The 21376-nt window shown below is 44.5% G+C and overlaps 1 protein-coding gene across 1 annotated transcript in view; it reads right to left on the bottom strand.

The window, feature by feature from the left end:
* The window catches only part of DOCK2 (dedicator of cytokinesis 2), a 460175-nt gene that overhangs the window by 90526 nt on the left and 348273 nt on the right, over positions 1–21376 (bottom strand). Inside the window, exons 28-30 of the mRNA XM_070357390.1 lie at positions 20749–20847; positions 17740–17834; positions 1544–1622 (exon numbers count right to left, since the gene is read on the bottom strand). Of these exons, the coding sequence (XP_070213491.1) occupies positions 1544–1622; positions 17740–17834; positions 20749–20847 (273 nt within the window). The remainder of the gene's footprint in view (positions 1–1543; positions 1623–17739; positions 17835–20748; positions 20848–21376) is intronic.

Here is a 21376-nt window from a genome sequence, read left to right as displayed (position 1 = left end):
CCCAGGTCTCCTGAATTGCAGGCAGATTCTTTACCGACTGAGCTATGAGGATAATATTACTCAAAGATAATATTTATTGAGTATTTATAGGCTGGTGCTGCTAGCAGAGTGGATCTCGCAGACCTCAGCCCAAGTGTCACCTCCCCAGTTGTTGTTCAGTCATTCAGTTGTGTCCAGCTTTTTGTGATCCCATGGGAATGCAGCACGCCAGGCTTCCCTGTCCTTCACTATCTTTTGGAGCCTGCTCAAACTCATGCCCATTGAGTCACTGACGCCATCCAACCATCTCATCCTCTGTTGTTCCCTTCTCCTTCTGCCTTCAATCTTTCCCAGCATCAGGGTCTTTTCCAATGAGTTGGCACTTTGCATCAGGTGGCCAAAGTACTGGAGCTTCAGCTTTAGCATCAGTCCTTCTAATATTCAGGGAATATTCACCTCCCCAGGGAGTCCTACTGTGTGCCAGACACAGAGCATAGAGTCTCTGTGGCTTCATACTCCCAAACTGACTTTCTACCAGAGGAAAGAAAGAGAATGGGCACGTAAGCAAATGAGAAAGGCTGCACCAAGCAGTGAAGAGACTACAGAGGCTAAGGGGCGATGCGCACTGACCACAGGGCGGTGGGGGCCCTTCAGAGAGGATCAGGTAGGGAGGCCTCCTGGAGCAGGAAGTGTTGGATCAGGAACTGCTGGGACCTTCCTAACAGGTGAATTTCCCAAGCAAGTGCATGTTTCCATTCTGGAAAAACCCCTTCAAAGTAGCAAGGGAGGCGTTATGAGAATTTTACACAAGAGTCCGCTGAGACACGGATGCAGTCCAGGCCTTGCCTGAGGTTGCTCGGTGGGTCAGAGCCCAGACAGGAACTGAACACCCAAGACGAGCTGGCAGAAAGAGCTGTTGCCCCAGTTTGCTGGCTATTCCCTAAGCTTGCGCTTGAAGAGATCCTGGGGATCAGGGGCTTCCCTGGAGGGGGAAATTCCCTTTTAAGGATCTTCTCTCGCACACCTCAAGCCAGAAATAGCAACCCGGACTTGTCCACAAGGCTTTGAAGAGCTGGTTCTTCTTGCCGGGCCATGAGCAGATGTGTCGCTCTGCCTGCCCAGGACCTCTGAAGCTCACAGAGGTCCTGGTCTTGTCTGTGTGCTAAAAGTGATTTCTGGAGGTATCAGAAAGTCACAGAGTTTCATCTTTCAATATCTAAGAATGGCTGCTTTTCTAGGTACTGGTGAATAACAAGGTAAAAAAAAAAAGTGATAAATTTTTAAAAGGTAACACCCACTCTGACAATGAATGAATGCAAGTCTCTTCATTAGCACGATACATTATACAGTCACATTTGCATATGCTCCTCAGTTGATGACTATTTAATCAAGCACTGGGTTCCAAACGCTAAGTACTTCCTTCCCTCCCTAAACCCGCACCACTCTGGGGAAACCCCCCGAGGCACAGGCATAGCTCCCAAGTGTTTCAGGATGTGCCATCAGCCAGGTCTCTGGAACAGCCCTGCCAGGACAGTTCAAGGCACGTGCAGCGCCTTACACTCACCTGGAACTCAAAGTTCGTGTTTTCCAGGAATTTCTGGTTCATGGTTTCTGCAAACTTGTTGATAGCTCTCAGGAAGACCCTGGAAGAGGGGAGAAGGTCAGCAGGCCATCTGCGCACGCTACCCTAGATGTCCCTCCCCCATGCTTCAGCCTGAAGGCCCTTCAGCGGGCGCCCCGGAGACTGAAGGAAGAGGCCGGCCGACCCGTATTAGCATCTGCTCACACTGCGGACCTGGGGCCGAGTTTACCTGGCCCTGTCTGGCTTCCTTTAGAAAATGTGTATTGTCTTTTGTTCAAACTGTTACAAGCTTGTGGCAGAAAATTCATGTCATCCAGAAAGATAGGAAGAAAAATTGCCTCCCCCCAAATAAAATAAATAAACAAACAACACGCCAGCCATCCTATCATCTAGGGAAAACCATCCTTGACATGTTGATGAATGGAATTTCAAAGGTCTCCCTAGACATATACACACAAACCATATTTTAAAGATAGCATTTTGATAAATGGGGTTAAGTGATAAATTCTGTTTCACAGCCTCTTTTACTTGACAATAAACTGTGTGTTCCTTTCATGCCAATGAATTCAGATACATATCATTCCTTTTAATCACTGAAGAACATTCTATTGTATGGGTGCATCATGGTTTCTTTCATCAGTCTTTCACTGACGGACTTTTATGTTGCTTCTCAGCACTTCCTGTTGTAAACAGTGTTTCAGTGACCACTCTCCTATGTATGCCTTGCGTCTCCCATATATACCTCTTCTCGGCCCTTCTCTTGGAAGTGGTGATGCTGAGCAAATCTTATGTGTATTGAACATTTTTGTATCTGTTGTCAAATTGTGTTTCTTCTTGAATGTCTTGCCATCCATCTCTTCCTTTCCTTCCCCACTACTGACTGCCCTTGTAGCCTTTAACTCTTGCCCTTGCAACCTCTAGAATGCCCTGCCCTGTGGAATATCCCCAATCCTGTGGATCGCCCACTTCAATGGCCCCCCAAGGCCCATGGGATAAGTCCAAGCTCTTTCTTTTGACAGTGAATGTCCTCCATGACTGCCCCACCTTCTGTGCTAATATTATCTCTCATGGCTAATCTGTGCTTCAGGTGGTTTTCGGAACGTACAGCTGTGTTCTTTTGTATAGAATGCCACCTCCTTCTAAATGCTTTAGGACATGGTCTGTTGCATCTTTCAGGACTCCAAAAGACAGTCAGTGCAACTGCCTTTCCCAGACTGGATCACCGTCTACAAGAAGTTATTTCTATTTCTATTTCTATTGTGATTCAATAACGACTGTCTCCTCTACTGTACTTGCCTTGAAATCAGAGACCCACTCCATAATCTCATCTACTCTCCAACCTACATGCCTCTGACTCCCAAATTTGATATCTTCATCCCTGGCCTTTCTCCTGAGCTCCAGCTTACATTCCAGCTCTCAGCTCTGTGCTCTCACTTGAATGGCTAATAGGCATTTCAAACATACATGTCAAAAGCTCAGCTCCTATTACCTGCCTCTTTCTGTCATCTTCCCATCTAAGTTAACAACAACTCCATTCTTCCAATTGCTCAAGGGGTGGGGAGGACTCAGCATCCTTAACTTTCCTTTCTCTTACATCTACACTTGACCTGTCAGCAAAACCTCTTAGCATCACTTTCAAAAAACATCTAAATTCAATTACTTCTCATCACCCACTGCCCACTGAACCAAGCCACCATCATTTCTCTCCTGGATTTTTGCAACTACCTTCCAACTGCTACATGCCTTTCTGTGGCCAAGTCTGCACGGTGCATGTGTTTGCAAGATCTAAGAGGGCAGGGGCCAGACCTTACCTGTACCATAGTCTATAAGTTTTGATTAACAGTAGACAATCAGTAATTTCTCTACTGAGTGGCTGGTCCAGAGGAAATGTCTATTTGGTTACCCATGGGAAGCCAGAAAAAGCAAGTGTTTATTAGGAGGTTATTGCTTTGTGTACTAACTGGGACTCAGTTCTCCTTGGGAGCTTCTGAGAGACTGTATTGAACATACTGGAACATGAGAAGTATCCTGGGCTGTTTCCCATGAATGCCAGCCCATTGCTGGTTGAAAGTTGCTCCTAGAGACTTTATGTCCCTAGCATTTCTGGTCTACCCTGCAGGTGGGCTGAGCAATCTCCTATAGCCAGAGAAAGCCCAGGGAATGAGGAAGAAGGAAGCTCTCAGGATGCACAGGAAATGTCCATCTAAGCGGCAGATATATTTTGGGTGGGCCACAACTGTGGGAAAGGCAACTATAGCTACATCAGGCATTGCTTGTAAGGAAGCTGGACCGGTGTTCCTCAAACACTAAATGTTCAGGGAACAAAGACAGGAATGCATCCTGGTGTCAGGATCACAAGATTTGCACACACACACACAGCTGGATGTGTTTTCTAGCTTTGGCACTTCTCAGCAGTGTGGATTTGGGACATGTTAATATCATGCTTGACATTTAAGTGTCCTTGCTTCCAAAACAGCAGCAGCGTAACCCCTTTCACAGGGTTTCTACAGGGTGTAAAGGCAAATGTATGGTCAGTGCTGAGCAGAGCGCCTGCCACGGGGTGACAAAGGCAACATGGCAGCTACGGCCACCCAGACCCCTCTGGATGACTTCACTCTTCTACTGGCAGGGACCCCTGACAGCAGAATGGACAGTCAGAGGACAAGCTGCAGCCAGCAGGACTGTGTAAAGACGGGAAATAAAAATCCCGCAGAATCCTCCACCCCATCAGGCTGCCAAAAGTGAGATCTCTTCGGTTTTGTTATTCTGTCATTTGCTAGTATGCCTTTGCAAAAACACTTATGTTTTCTCCTTAAAGATTAGCATCTGATTCCCCAGATGGAAAGGCACTGAGTGGCTGTCATATTACGTATAAACATCTCAGACTGTCTAATGTGATACCAAAATGAGGGGTTTTACACATTTGCAGCAGTAATAAAACTATCAGTACTTTCAGTAACAGTTATTATTTTGATTGTCAACCTAAATCTGTCTCTGCCTCGCAAAGGCCAGTCCAATAATCGAGAATTAATCAGCCCCCTGTGCAGATGGTAGGGACTAGTGGCAGATAGGGGCTGAACGACAGTAAACCAAGGCTCTTCCCTCTCTCTGGATTCTTCTGCAGCCATCCTTTGGAAATCAGAATATCACTTGAGTTTGATTTCCCAATATGGGTTTGGAAAAGCATGTCTTTTGTATTTTCTAAAAAAAAAAAAATTGTGCTTAAAGATTAAGCATTAATTTGTTGAAGTGGGTTGTAATGAAAACACACTCAACTCTTTCTGTTACTTTAAAAATGAACTTGAATTGTTGCAAACAAAAAATTCATAATCAAATATCAACCTAATATTTCCTGCTGAATTTCCTCCTAGATGCTGAGCAGGCTCTAAAAAAGTTAATAATAACCATAGTCACAGGTACCAACGAGCACCAGGCTCTGCACTAAGTACTCGGCATAGATGCCTTCCTGTTTTTTTTTTTTTTTTCATTTTTAATTCTCACATTAGCTCTCTGAGTTAGATAATCATTTTCATTTTAGAGACGTGAATTTAGTTAACTTTCCCAAGAAGCCAGCTAATACATGTAAAAGTAGGATTTAAACAAACGTACAGTAAAGGCTAATACAGTTTTGTCAAGAGAACACACTGGTCATAGCAAACACCCTCTTCCAACAACACAAGAGAAGACTCTACACATGGACATCACCAGATGGTCAACACCGAAATCAGACTAATCATATTCTTTGCAGCCAAAGATGGAGAAGTTCTATACAGTCAGCCAAAACAAGACCAGGAGCTGACTGTGGCTCAGATCATGAACTCCTTATTGCAAAATTCAGACTGAAATTGAAGAAAGTAGGGAAAACCACTAGGCCATTCAGGTATGGCCTAAATCAAATCCCTTATGATTTATACAGTGGAAATGAGAAATAGATTCAAGGGATTAGATCTGATAGACAGAGTGCCTGATGAACTATGGACAGAGGTGCATGACATTGTACAGGAGACAGGGATCAAGACCATCCCCATGGAAAAGAAATGCAAAAAAGTAAAATGGTTGTCTGAGGAGGCCTTACAAATAGCTGTGAAAAGAAGAGAAGCGAAAAGCAAAGGAGAAAAGGAAAGATATACCCATTTGAATGCAGAGTTCCAAAGAATAGCAAGGAGAGATAAGAAAGCCTTCCTCAGTGATCAGTGCAAAGAAATAGAAGAATGAGAAAGACTAGAGATCTCTTTAAGAAAATTAGAGATACCATGGGAACATTTCATGCAAAGATGGGCACAATAAAGGACAGAAATGGTATGGACCTAACGGAAGCAGAAGATATTACAAAGAGATGGCAAGAATACACAGAAGAACTGTGCAAAAAAGAGCTTCATGACCCAGATAATCACGATGGTGTGATCACTCACCTAGAGCAAGACATCCTGGAATGTGAAGTCAAGTGGGACTTAGGAAGCATCACTATGAACAAAGCTAGTGGAGGTGATGGAATTCCAGCTGAGCTATTTCAAATCCTGAAAGATGATGCTGTGAAAGTGCTACACTCAATATGCCAGCAAATTTGGAAAACTCAGCAGTGGCCACAGGACTGGAAAAGGTCAGTTTTCATTCCAATCCCAAAGAAAGGCAATGCCAAAGAATGCTCAAACTACTGCACATTTGCACTCATCTCACACACTAATCAAATAATGCTCAAAATTCTCCAAACCAGGCTTCAACAGCATGTGAATCGTGACCTTCTAGATGTTCAAGCTGGATTTAGAAAAGGCAGAGAAACAGAGATCAAATTGCCAGCATCTGCTGGATCATCGAAAAAGCAAAAGAGTTCTAGAAAAACATCTATTTGCTTTATTGACTATGCCAAAGCCTTTGACTGTGTGGATCACCACAAACTATGGAAAGTTCTTAAAGAGATGGGAATGCCAGACCATCTGACCTGCCTCTTGAGAAATCTGTATGCAGGTCAGGAAGCAACTGTTAGAACTGGATATGGAACAACAGACTGGTTCCAAATAGGGAGAGAAGTACGTCAAAGCTGTATATTGCCACCCTGCTTATTTAACTTACATGCAGAGTACATAATGAGAAATGCTGGGCTCGAGGAAGCACAAGCTGGAATCAAGATCGCTGAGAGAAATATCAATAACCTCAGACATGCAGATGACACCACCCTTATGGCAGAAAGAGAAGAAGAACTAAAGAGCTTCTTGATGAAAGTGAAAGAGGAGAGTGAAAAGCTGGCTTACAGCTCAACATTCAGAAAACTAAGATCATAGTATCTGGTCCCATCACTTCATGGCAAATAGATGGGGAAACAGTGGAAACAGTGAGAGACTTTATTTTTCGGGGCTCCAAAATCACTGCAGCTGGTGACTGCAGCCATGAAATTAAGATGTTTATTCTTTGGAAGAAAAGCTATGACCAACCTAGACAGCAGAGATGTTACTTTGCCAACAAAGGTCCATCTAGTCAAGGGTATGGTTTTTACAGTATGGATGTGAGAGTTGGACTATAAAGAGAGCTGAGTGCCAAAGAATTGATGCTTTTGAACTGTGATGTTGGAGAAGACTTTTGATAATCCCTTGAACTGCAAGGAGATCCAACCAGGCCATCCTAAAGGAAATCAGTCCTGAATATTCATTGGAAGGACTGATGTTGAAACTGAAACTAAAATACTTTGGCCACTTGATGTGAAGAACTGATTCATTTGAAAAGACTCTGATGCTGGGAAAGATTGAAGGCAGGAGAAGGGGATGACAGAGGATGACATGATTGGAGGGCATCACTGACTCAATGGACATGACTTTGAGTAAACTCTAGGATCTGGTGATGGACTGAGAAGCCTGGTGTGCTGCAGTCCATGGGGTCGCAAAGAGTTGGACATGACTGAGAGACTGAACTGAGCTGAACTGAAGCTGCCTTCAGAACCTCAGTATTTAACCACCCTGCTATTTGGTCCACCAAGAAATATCTGTAATTCTGTTCAATCCAAGGTGTGAGCTCACCTCATTAATAATGAGAATGATGGGGGAATTATAGTTTTCATGTGTATACCCTGTGCCAAGTGCTCTACAGACATTGTTTCATTTAATCCTACAAACTGAAGTAGGTGTTATGTTGGCACCCATTTAACAGAAGAGGAAACTCAGCCCTGGAAATATCAAAACTCCCTATATTTACATAGCCAGTAAGCACCAGAGTCCACCCAATCTCAGGCTTGCCTTTCTTCAAAGTATCTGCAGTTAGCCATACAGATATTCTGGCTCCTTGAAGGCAGCCTGCACGGTCTCTCAGCACTGGGCACGCTCCTCCTCATGCCCACAAGGGAGCCCTTTCCCACTTAGTCCCCATCATCCTGCTGCTCTGCTCACAGCTGACTGGGCCCAGAACCAACTCTTGACTCAGGCAAGCCTTCCACAGGCTGGCTAGAAGCCTAAGGGTGATCTAGTGAGGGCACCCTAGCCTGGACAGTAGTAGATCAAATCCTTTTAGGCGTTTCAAAAGCAGAGCAACTAGGGAGAATGCAACAGACCCTGGCCTGAGTAGAAGCCATGGACAGATGACTCTGTGAGGCAGCAGAAGCCATATATAAGAGAAGTCAGCTGCTGCAGGTAGGAAGAAGCTGGCAGAAAGCGAGCCAAACTCCAGGCTGGTATGCTGAAAACTGCTCCACACAAAGCCTCTCTGTAGCCGCTGGCCCACGTTCCCAGCTTCCTACTTGCCTCCATGTATCAGAACAAATGCTCAATCCTGGAGACAACCGCGAGTCCCTGTGGGTCTCATCTCCTAAATAAACCCATGCACCGCACGCATTAGTCCTTGGATGGGATGCAGTAATGGAAGGCGCAAGCAGACGCCTGCAGGAGCTGAGCAGGCCTGCCTGGGGCACGTTCCCACTCTCCTGCTCCTCCAGGCTGTGGCCTTGAGAGGGTTGCTTCCCCTCTGGGACCCTCAGCCACCCCCTCTGTGTGATGAGCCGCATGTGAAGATGAAATGAGATGCAGAGCATCTGGGGGCCCAGGGCCTCAGTGCGTAAGGGTCCTTAATAAGTGCCCGTTGTGCTGTCGTCATTATCCTGAGCTGCCCGGCCACCTTGCAGCTCGGAGGCAGGAGGACCTGGGGATGAGAACACTCCAGTGTGACAATCAGCCCACGCACACTGGTTGTACGATGTGAATAAAAGAGGCAACTGGAGGTGGATGTGCCCTTTCCAGTGAGAAAGCCCACGGCTGAGAGGGCCTCCCTGACTCCCATTCCCCTTGGTGCCGTGGTTAATAGGATGGAATTGATTCCACTGGTCAAAATTTGAAGATGGAGATAAAAGAGCTGGCCAGGGAAAGGGAGCCCTTCTTCTAGTAGCAGTGAGAAAGCCCTTTTCCCAGAGCCTTCATGTGGCTTCCCGCACAACACACAAGTTCTTCGCGATGTTGTACATGAACGAAATGTGCCCAGGAACCTCTTTTCCCCTCCTCCACCTACACTTCAATCTAGGAATTAAGCATTTTGGGTGGGGGGAGTGAGGGGTGGTGGCTGGGGATTTACACACACTCCTAAAGCTTCTCTACATGGACTGAATCAACACAAATATATTGAAGATATATGAGTGTCCTGGGCATCATGGAACCGAGAAGTTAGAGGGCATCAGAGGATCCCAGCTCACGGTCAGGGCACGGCCCCCTCCAAGTGCCCCTCTGTGAATTCTGGATTCTAGTTAGGGGTGTGGCAGTCTCCCGGGACTGAAACCCGGTGGCCCGGGTAAGTGTCAGGACTCGACGTGCTGTGCTGGCTAAAAACCCATGGAGAAGCCTCCGTCTGGGTGACAGGTTTTGGAGTAGGTGGGATCTACAAAAGCGGAAGTAGGTGGCAAAAATTAATGATGGTGGGAGAAAGGGGGAGTGGGCGTCAGCGATTATTAGCAAACTGACAGGAGTGGCCCTGCACACACCGAGAACTTCTCCGCTCAGCTTTCTAGGGCCAGCTCTATGACCCTACTGCATGCCTCGTGTGTGCTGGAGGTGATATGAGATGTCAAAGTATGTCACTGGCAAGGCAGGTGAGATCCGGTCCAGGTGTGTCTCTTCTGTGAAGCGCTGTGGATATTCCCAGATCATAGGCATGTGAGAGCTAAGACAATAGCTAACATTTACGAAATGCTTGTTATATGCCAAACACTATTCTAACTACTTTATACATATTATTTCATTTTGATCTTTGCAAAAATCCTTTGTGATAGGTATTATTATTATCCCATTTTACAGTGAGAAACACAGAGTCCAGAGCGATTAAGTAACTTTACCTGAGGTGATGGGACTATTAAATGGTGGAGGCAGGATTTGAGCCTGGGCAGTCGTAAATCCTGACTTCTCTGGGCCCTCCCTGTGCTCTGAACTCACTATAGTGGCTGCAGCATTTGGTCACACTTCCATGGGCATACTTACTGTCTCACCAACAAGACAGTAAGCACCCTGCCTTCTGGCACCATGGCGTGGATGGGCCTGTCCACCTGCTAGACTCTGATGCCCAGGACACTCAGTGTGCTTGTGTTGATGGACTCCATTTAGAGAAGCTTCAGGGATCTGTCTGACTCCCCAACTACCACCCCTCACCACCACCCCTCACCCCCACCCCAAATGTTGGATTTCCAGATCAAAGTGCAGATAGAGGAGGGGGAAAGGGGTTACTAGGCATATTTTGTTCATTTACAATGTTGCAAAGCATTTGATCATTTAAAAATTAACCATGCCACATACATCAGATCTTACTGAATGTTGCATCATACCAAAAAGAAAAATGCTCTCACAGGAGGTATTTCTTGCAGTAGACATGTCACTCTGTCTGCATACACAAGCAGTACACAGTGGAGGAGACATTCAGATCCAGAAAACTCCATTCCCTCCTCCAACAAGCAGATAAATCATAAATGACTAATACATACATACATAATAAGCAACCACAGGGAAATTAGAAAAGCAGAAAATCATAAAAATATATAAGTAATAGGGAAGGAAGAAAGGAAGTGGCTTCCCTGGCAGCTCAGATGGTAGAGAATCTGCCTGCAATGAAGGAGACCTGGGTTTGGTCCCTGGATTGGGAAGATCCCCTGGAGAAGGGCATGGCAACCCTCTCCAGTATTCTTGCCTGGTGAATTCCATGGACAGAGGGGCCCGGTGGGCTGCAGTCCATGGGGTGGCAAAGAGTCGGACACAACTGAGCGACTAACATTTTCCTTTTCAATAGGGAAGAAAGGAAGGAAGCAAAGGAGAAAGGAAAGAAGGAAGGGAAGGAGGGAGGGGGGAGAAGAAGAAAGGAAGGAAAAGAAGATGTTGTAACATACAGGGCAACTAACATATGAAGTGTGCTTTGGCCACATGAATGGATGCTTAGGCTGCATATTTTTAGAGAAGAAAAAATTACATTCTGGGAAATGCTGATCTGGTTTACACCATGGTGTATGTTCCATTTGTCCAATTTTTGTTGAAATCTTCCATTAACTAGCTGCATGACCTTGGGCAAGTCATCTATTTGGGCCTCTTTAAGTTATCTGAGCCAATAAATAAGCAGTTTGAACATCCTTACAATGCACTTCATAACACAAGCCTATTTCACAGGATAAAGCAGTAGAGACTAAGAACATGGACTCTTAAATGAGACATTAATATTAAAATGAGAAATTAATATTAAAAATACTTTAAAAACTCATGTATTTGGAAATTAAATGTCCACTTGTAAATGATTGGTGTATTTAAGAAGCCACAACAAGGAAAACTAGAAAATATTTGTAATACAATGAAAATGAAAAGAGAATTTACCAGAATTTGTTGCAAGCAGCTGAAGCTGCTCAATGCAGTTAAATACAATACGGTGTTTTGAATAAGGTATAAAAATAAATAATGGACACTAACATAAAATTTTGTGAAAGTTGAACTAAATCTGTACCTACTGTATCACATGTTAATTTCCTTTTTTTTAAAAAAAAAAACAACAACAGTATTTCAGGTCTACTATATCCTTCCACTTATCTCTATATTCATTCTATTCAGTTTTGAGAGTTTGCTATTAAAACTCCAACTAAAAGTCTCAATTTACCTACTTAAAAATAATTGTAATATGTAACAGAACTAAATGTAAGTTTGTTCTGTATTTTCCAAGTCTTTTGTAGATGTGATATCATATTTGCATAATTTACAAAAATACAATAAAGAAGTAAGCAAAGAAAAAAAAGAACACAGACTCATTGCCTGGTTTTGCTGGTTTTCGCTAGTAACACAACACTAAGTACTGCAACGATAACAACATGTATTCTGTGTTTCAGTTTCCTCATGTATAAAATGTGGGTTACAACATTTTATCATATCAAAAAGTTGTTGCAAAGATTAAATGAGTTAATACATCTAAGGTATTTACAATGGGAGCATAATACATCTAGGTATACAATCTAGGTGTGTGATACATGTTAGCTATTATAACACCTTACAAAATGCAAAAACTGTGAAAAAATTTCAAGTGCTCTGTAAATGGAAGGGATCACCACAGTTAGAAGATGAAGGAAATCTACAAGCTGAGCTATGTGCCTGCAAGAGAAAAATGGTCCTCTTTTCTGGCTGACACCAGGCACATGCTTCTCTAGTCCAAGGCTACATTTGTTTTCTGCGCCTGGAGATGGCAATGCTCCCATTGCCTGAATTCTTCCCAGGTACCAGCAATGATCTAAGGAGTGACTAGTCTATCCTCACACACACACACACACAAATGCCATAAAATGGATATTATAATTATCCCCATTTTGCAGATCAGAAAACTGAGATGCCAAGAGGTTAAATGACTTCCCAGGGAAGAGAAAGTGGTAAAACTAAGTCTGAAACCCAGGCTGTATTTCTGAATTCAACTTATTGTATTTATTTTATTGGAGTATAATTGCTTTATTACTTTGCCAACAAAGGTCCGTCTCGTCAAGGCTATGGTTTTTCCAGTAGTCAGGTATGGATGTGTTGGACTATAAAGAAAGCTGAGCACCGAAGAACTGATGCTTTTGAATTGTTGGAGAAGACTCTTGAGAGTCCCTTGGACTGCAAGGAGATCCAACCAATCCATCCTAAAGGAGATCAGTCCTGGGTGTTCATTGGAAGGACTGATGTTGAAGCTAAAACTCCAATACTTTGGCCACCTGATGCGAAGAGCTGACTCGTTTGAAAAGACTCTGCTGCTGGGAAAGATTGAAGGCAGGAGGAGAAGGGGACGACAGAGGATGAGTTGATTGAATGGCATCACCGACTCAATGAAGATGAGTTTGAGTAGGCTCTGGGAGTTGGTGATGGATGGGGAGTCCTGGTGTGCTGTGGTCTATGGGGTCGCGAAGAATCAGACACAACTGAGCGACTGAATTGAACTGATAATTGCTCTATAATGTTCTGCTGTGCAATGAAGTAAATCAGATATATATAGACATATATCCTCTCCCTCTTTGCCCTCCGTCCCACCCCGCCCCCATGATATCCCTCTAGCTCATCACAGAGCACCGAGCTGAGTTTCCTGGGCTTTATAGCAGGTTAGCAGTAGCTGTTTCACACATCATAGTGTATATGTGCCAAACCTAATCTCAAATGTAGGAATTTCCTTCAGAGATGAAAATGTTTCTATTTAGTAGACGGCTCCAGTTCCTTAGGTTCCCTTGCCTGCCTTTCTGCTCAGTTGCCCAGTCCAGGATATTTGCACGTGCTCTGCTTGGCTCGGCATGCTTTAGTTGGCCTGGCACACTCTTCTCCCAACTCCCACCCCAACACTTGCTTTTCATCTCTCAGAGCACAGATATAGATCACATCTTATAGTTCTCTTAATAAAGTACCTCTTGTATATAACCCTGCCTGGGCACCCCACTCCAGTACTCTTGCCTGGAAAATCCCATGGACAGAGGAGCCTGGTAGGCTGCAGTCCATGGGGTCGCTAAGAGTCGGACTCGACTGAGCAGCTTCACTTTCCCTTTTCACTTTCATGCATTGGAGAAGGAAATGGCAACCCACTCCAGTGTTCTTGCCTGGAGAATCCCAGGGACAGGGGAGCCTGGTGAAATGCCGTCTATGGGGTCACACAGAGTCGGACACGACTGAAGCGACTTAGCAGCAGCAGCCATAATTTTACATTATTTATGAGATTACTTGATTAGTCTATCTATTCAACTGGATCACCAAAAAACGGTGACAAGCACCCTGAATGGTGTTATCTACAAGTATATGTGTGTGTGCTCAGTCGTATCTGATTCTTTGGGACCCTATGGGGTGTAGCCCACCAGATTCCTTTGTCCATGGGATTCTCTGGGCAAGAAGTCTGGAGTGGGATGCCATTTCCTTCTCCAGGCAATCTTCCCAACGCAGGAAATGAACCTAAGCCTCCTCCATCTCCTGCACTGGCAGGCGGGTTCTTTACCACTGTGCCACCTGGGACCTTAGGTCCCTTAGAAAAATATATTATAATTTTGCAAGTTTAAAGAAGCAAGGACTACTGTGTTGCCTCTAGGGTCCTGTCTCCCCTCCAAAGACTAAAGTCTATGGCTAGATGGAATTTCAAATAGGAACGTTCCCTCAAAGCACTTCCGTGTGTTTCCTCTGGGATGACTGCTGGCAGCTCAGAAGGGGAGGCTGGCCTGATCAGGGAGGGCCCCGCCTCTCTGGGTGTCCATCTTCCTGACTCTGTATCAGTTGAGGATGTCTGTGCATTTGTCTGCTCATCATCAATTTCTGGTAGTAACTCTCAGACTTTCCTTTGAAGAATTACTCTCCCAGCCTCCCCCTTTGCTCCCAGACTTTGTAGTTTGGATAAAACTAGCCACAGCCTCCCCACTTCCAAAGGTGGGTCATATGAACCAAGCCTGATGAAACAGCATATGTCATTTCACTGGCCACAGAGTTTTATGGATTGGGATGTAGCTCGAGCCAGATCTTTGAAAATTATTCTGGGAATTTTGCTGTGCCTCTTGAAGGAAAAGCTTCTTCTTTCTACTGGGCTGCTAATCCAACAAGACATATTTCTGGAGTTTCTGCAGTCAGGTTTCTACTGCAAAGAGAGCATCTGCCTTAGAATGAAGCCAATAGAGAAAAGAGCAGAGATAGAGATCAGATTCCCTGCAACACCATTTGAGCACCTAGATATATCCATGCCCGCAGCCATAACCCTGGGCTCTTTAAACTGCCTGAGCCCATAAATTCTCTTTCTGTTTGGCAAATTTGAATTGTATTTCTTTAAAAAAAATCCTAATCAATAAGTCCCCATTGTGACCAAATGGGAAACGCACTGGTGAGGGATAAATCAGGAGTCTGGGATAAACACATGCACGCGCACCCATATGTAAGATAAATAATCAACAAGGACCTACTGTATAGCACAGGGAACGCAACTCAATATTTCGTGATAACATATATGAGAAAAGAATCCAAAACAAAATTAATATATGTGTAACTGAATCACTTTGCTGTATACCTGAAACTAACACAGCACTGTAAGTCAACTATACTCCACTACAATTAAAATATTTTTAAAAAACTTAAAAAAATAAATACCCATTGGATATACAGAGCTTATTACAAGGTATGAAAAACAGAGTTTATTATATACATGTTCATGAATGTCAGGTTCTGTGCCAAGAGTTAGAAACACAGAGATAAGCTGGACCTACTTCTTGCCTTCAAGAAGCCGTTCTCTGGTGGCAAGAACGGTCACAACGAGAGACAATGACAGCACAGGGCCAAGTACTATAATGTGGGTGTGTGTGCAAACACAGAGGCGGGAACATGCTCTCCTACCATAAAGGCATTCCCAAAGGCCCCACAAATGAGAAATTACATGGACAAGAATTTTTAGGACGCTTTTGTGTTGAGTTTTGTCTAAAAAGGGGGAGAGTCATAGTTTATGCAAAGTCATAGGAAGTATGAAGCAGTATGTTACATGAACAGTTGAGTGTCTCTGAAATGTAGGGTGAGTCGAAGATGATACACCTGGATGCTTCATGAAATTTGGCAAAACCCCAAGACCTTACTGACCAACTGGCAAAGAGTGAAGGGATCCAAACGCAGTTTGGGAGCCGGGTTCTTCCGAGCACAGATGCGTAGATAGACACTGATGTGAGGCACCACCAGCTGCATCCTTTTTAGCTCAGTGCACAGTGAAAATGCAAGTCTCCTAGTCCAAAGTATTAAGAATTCAAGATGGTGACAGCAGGGCCCTTTAGAGTGCAGGTTCCTCTGCAGCTACACAGGTTGGATGCTCAGGAAGCTGATTCTGACATAGGGCTAGGGAGAGACCTGCCTCTCATCTGTAATGTGGCAGGGCCTAATTCCCACCAATGCCTTCTGCATTGTAAAAGCCAGACTCCCCCTGGGTGATGTGAACAGAGAGAATCAGTGCAACATAAGCCCAGGCTAAGAATTCTGACATTTTTGTTGTTTGGCTGATTTTCCTCTTCCCAGCACAAACACCAGTGCAGAAACATTTATCTCTTTCTGCTTTGACAAACCTCTCCTCCCCTTCACCAGCCCCTAAAGCTGGCCCTAAGAGCAAGTGTGTCTGCAAAGTCAATAGGCATCCGGATAACAGAAGAGCAGCTTTGCAGAGGTCAGAATAGTAAGGGGTGGAAGCCATCTGGGACTGGAGTAAGGTCCTGGGCAAACATGAGATAGAAATTTCAAGACTACAAATTTCAAATTTGTATCTAGTGACAAAATTATTAGTGTTTACATTCTTTTCCCATTGCTTCCCACTGAAGAGATTTCTGCCTTTGCTTCTTTAACATCTCCTCTTCTTCCATCCTCTCAGGACGTTTCTGTCTTTGCCAGCCAATTCTTGGCCCCTGAGACACAGAGCAAGAGCAATAGGTAGAGAGAGACAAGACTTCTTGCCAGTGTAGAGTGAAGAGTCCCTATGGGAATCATGCGTGCATGCTCAGGCGCTCAGTCATGCCCGATTCTTGGCAACCGCATGGAGTGTAGCCCACCAGGCTCCTCTGTCCATGAGATTTCCCAGGCAAGAATACTGTAGTGGGCTGCCATTTCCTATTCCAGAGGATCTTCCCGGCCCAGAGATTAAACCCACACCTCCTGCATCTCCTGTACTGGCAGGCAGATTCTTTCCCACTGAGCCACCTGGGAAGCCTTTCCATGGGAAGCACCTAAAACAAATATAAGAAGCCAAAGGAAAGTGAGAGCAAAAGGAAAGAGAGAGCCTAGAGGACCCCAGTTTTAAAAGAGTTTGTGGATAGGAATTGAGAATAAGGTTGTGAGAGAGACTTGGGTAAACCCTGAGATAGGAGAGATACAGGAGAATGGAAAAGAGAATATTAGATAATATTGCTGAGTGCTATGACTTGAACTTCATTTTGATGAAATAACATTATTTGAGAAAAAACATTAAAAATGGAAATTGCTCACAGTTACTCTTGTCTATTGGGCTGGACTATGTGGGATCTGAATTAATCTTGGGTCACACTTGTATTCTATGAGATATTAATAAGTACTATATACACATAGGGAGACATAAATATATGCACACTGAATGATTCAACGGGCAAGTAAATCTGTGAAATGCTGTATCGCATATCTTCCTCTTAGAAAATCCCATAGCATCCCCCTAGCATCTTCCTCTTAGAGAATGCATTAGCATTAAGGCTCTGAGAAGTCCTGTACCACAGAAAGCTAATCAAAGCTGCTTAATCCAATGCTTCCTGAACGTATTCTACCATATGTCCCAGGATATATTTTACTGTTTGAATAAATTTAATATAGTACAATTTTAATAAGGCTGATCTTAAGCTCTCCTGTCTCAAGGTTTAGAGAAGGTGTTGTAGATGAAGTATATTTTAACTAGTATTGGAAGGATGGGGAAGGTAGGGAGTAGCCAGTTCAGTATATAGAAAGGAATGAAAAATAATGAATAAATAGCTCAAGACAGGTGAGCAGTTCCCTGGGGTTTCAATGCAGAAAGAAAGGATCTGTTGCACTTCAATTTATTTTCATCAGGGAGAAACTCTCCCCACCTCCTGGTGCGATGTCATGTGGGTGCTGAGAGGCCCGGGGCCGGAGGCGGGGCCACTCACCTGTTCTGGACCATGCTCATGGCCAACACCCCCCGCCTCTCTTGTGATGTCACGTGGGTGCTGAGGGGCCCGGGCCCCAGAGGCGGGGCCAACTCACCTGTTCTGGACCATGCTCATGGCCACCCAGTCCGCAGGGTACACGTTCTTCCCAATGAGGTCCTTGAACATGATGAACGTCTCCATCAGGAAGTCCTACAACAGCAAAGCAAAACACACCTGCCATCTTGCTTTATAGGAAATGACTGGAAGGACCTAGATCTTGTGAGTTGTTCAAACTTTTTCTTTTTTTTTTATGGAGGTGCAGAAAGGGACGAGGCATAGCCTTTCATTATGTAAACCCAATGAAACCAATAGAGGTGGATTTTCAAATGAAATCTTACAAGTGATTACCAGGAGACTGTTTCACAGATATAAGTGGAACATGAATATGGAATGTGAAAACCCTCTCAAAATAAAGCACTGTTAATTCTGTCTTTGGGAGTAAAGGAATAAATGTATTCATTGATATGGCAATTTTATAATCATCTTGCCAAATATGCATTTGAGGAGGAAATAATCTACACTTATGAATGCATCTCAGGTCATTGAGCAAACAAACTATTATTAAAATGAAACATCTAACTGCCGTACTGTAAACACAGCTAATTCATATGTCACAGGCACACGCATGAGCAAGCTAGAGGAAACACAGCAGGGACTCCCTCCCTCTCCTTTTAAGAGGCTCAGAGTGGACCTCAACATGCTCCACCAGGCTTGCGATGGGTCAGACTTGTTCTCTACCTTTGGAGAACATAAATTCAAGACAAATTCAGATAGCAAAGTGAAGAAGCGCTGACACTAGGAGGAAATGAAGTTATCCCATCCATTTGCTTTGTGTGTGTATGCTCAGTTGGTCAGTTGTGTCCAACTCTTTGTGAGCCATGGACTGTAGCCTGCCAGGCTCTTCTGTCCACGGGATCTTCCCGGCATGAATACTGGAGTGGATTGCCACTTTCTTCTCCAGGAATCTTCCCAACCCAAGGACTGACCTGGCATCTCCCACATCTCCTGCACTGCAGGTGAATTTTTTACTGCTGAGCCACCCATTTGCTATAGGCAAAATTTAAAATCCATAGGAAACCTGTTCAGAGCTCTTTCCTTAAGCCAGTGGTTTTCAAATTACTTTAATAGCAGAATTTTTTGTTTGGAGAAAATCTTACTTGGAACCTAATGTATAAAACAGATAAAAGTGGAAACAGCTCTGGTTGAAGTATGCATGTATGTATGTGTGTTGGGTGTGTTTATGGTAGAAGACAGTGAGGTTGGGAGAAATATAATTTGAAAATCACTGTTTAAGCTCAACTGTAAAATTCTGGAAATGAGATTGGCTCCTTTCCAGCAACCATTGCTTCTAGGGAAATTTACCCCAGAGACTAAAGTCCCAGTTTCCACATCAGCAGAATGGGGATAACATCTACCTCAAATGGTTGATTAAGTGCACACTGTCTATAAGACACTCCACACAGAGCCCAGCCCACTGTGAGTGTTCACTACATGCTCAGGATGACGCTGGTGAGTATAACTGTTCATCCTCGGGATCACCTGGGGTGGTGTGGATGTTGCCATAGGCACAGTCCCTGCCTGTGGGAATGGAGAAGACCTCTGCCTCACAGATGGAAAGCCTGGCTTCTGACTGGGAAGGTGCAGCATGGTGTAGGCTTTCCTACACCATGGTAGGAAAGACGGTAATGACTCTGCCTGCAATGTGGGAGGCCCAGGTTTTTCCCTGGGTCACAAAGATCCCCTGGAAAAGGAAATGGCAACCCACTCCAGTATTCTTGCCTAGAAAATCCCATGGACAGAGGAGCAGGGCGGGCTACAGTCCATGGGATCGCAAAGAGTCGGACGTGGTTGAGCGACTTAGCAGGGTGTAAGGACTGGAACAGAGGTTCAGACCGTCCCTCTGCCATATACTGCTGTGTGGCCTTGAGCAAGCAGACTGGAGACTTGTAACCATGGCTGCTAGCGCCTCTGCCAGCTGCTGGAGGGATGGTTGAGAGAAGCATGATTCAGTACAGAGCGATCTGTTTCCCACCACCCTCTCTTCCACTGAGGATCAAAAGTGAGGGATCCAGTCTATTTCCACGTCCCATGACACTGAGGAGGGAGAAAACCTTAGGCTATTTAGAGTTCCTTTTGTTTCTTTTTTTTTTTTGTATAACCAGAAAGAGGTTCCCTTTCTTGCCAATCTTACTCCAGCGAGGAGTCCTCAAAGCTAAATGGCCGAAGGGACAGGACATTAGTTTCCTATGGTTCTCCACTCTGTGAGCTTGGCACAATTCTGGTTCCTGTGTGTCCTTCAAGGAGAGGTAAAAATGAGCCCCTGGCAGCAGAACCCCTGAAGCTGGCGGTAATAAGGAGACAGTGACAAAGGTTCCATACTGAGGGTAAAGTGCCTGCTGCACTCTGGGGCAGCTTGGGCTGGGCTTTCTTTTGATGACATCATCTGCTGCAGAGGTCCAGCCCCCCAGCCATCCGCCACAGCAGACGGTCCTGTAGCAAATGAATCCTGAGAGGCCAGAGGAACAAAGGGCTCAGAGACCAGTTTTCTCTATGCGTGTGTTATTATAATACAATGATGGCTGCCTTTTACTGGACTCCTACAATGTGAAAGCTACTGTTGTCTCATTTAATCCCTTCACAATGCCGTGACATAAATGATATGATCCCCACTTTACAGATGGGTAAACTGAGGCTTAAGAAAGGTTAAGTAGCCCACAGTCGCAGCTAGCCAGTGACAAATCCTGGATTCAAACCCAAGACCATGTGACTCTAACACTCATGCTCTTAAGCCTCAAAATGTCTATGATTCATCAACAAATATGGTTTCAAGTCCTGTGTAGACTAGACACTCAGGGCTCACATCTGACATGGGCTGAAGATGTATTTCGGGAGTGATATATACAAACCCAAGTGGAAGTGAGAAACAGGGAAGCACATGAACATTTCTGCAAACCGAGACCCACACACGTAAGGTTCATGGAAGATATTCTTGCCCTAAACTCTCAGGAATCTAGAGAGCACAACGTGTCTCCCAACACTGCCCCAAAGCATTCTGTAGACTCACCACAAGTTCAGAGCTGGTCGGGAAGGTCTCAATATAGAAGGAGTAGTGCTGGTCACCCATCTGGTTTAAGACGGCTGTCATACACGCCACGAAGTGACTCTGCAGGAAATCAAATGCCGTGGAACAGTGGAGAGGTGCACCGTTAGATTCACTTTCTCCGTTTGCTTGACTTCAGACTGGAAAACATCTCTCCATCCCAGGCTAGTATAACCCCTCTCCAACCCACCCCCTCTAGGGGTGGAGAATTTCTTCTTAGCAGATGAGCATGTGGAACTTCTCTAAGAGTAAATGTCTCCTTATGGCTTATTCATCGCTCATTCATCCAAAAAAGCATTTATTTAACATCTATTATGTGCCTAGGACTATAATAGGAGCTCCAGATATAGACAATAAGGATCTGACTTATTGCCTCTCCAGTTGCTTTACATTGGGAAAAGAGCACTGTATTGATGTCAGGAGATCCAGCTTGGATCAACATTCTGAAGACAATTGATTTTCTGGTAAATAATTTTACATGTCTAATCTCCAATTGTTCCATCTGTAAAGTGGGACAGTAATCCACCCACACCTAACCCAGAGATGTACTGTAAAGATCAATGGCTTCTGTGGTGCCTTGAGCACACTGAAA

This window comes from Bos mutus, chromosome 20, assembly GCF_027580195.1.
Source record: "Bos mutus isolate GX-2022 chromosome 20, NWIPB_WYAK_1.1, whole genome shotgun sequence".
Taxonomy (NCBI): Eukaryota; Metazoa; Chordata; class Mammalia; order Artiodactyla; family Bovidae; genus Bos; species Bos mutus.
Note: the sequence above shows the minus strand (reverse complement) of the source record. Positions and strands in the feature narration are given on the sequence as shown.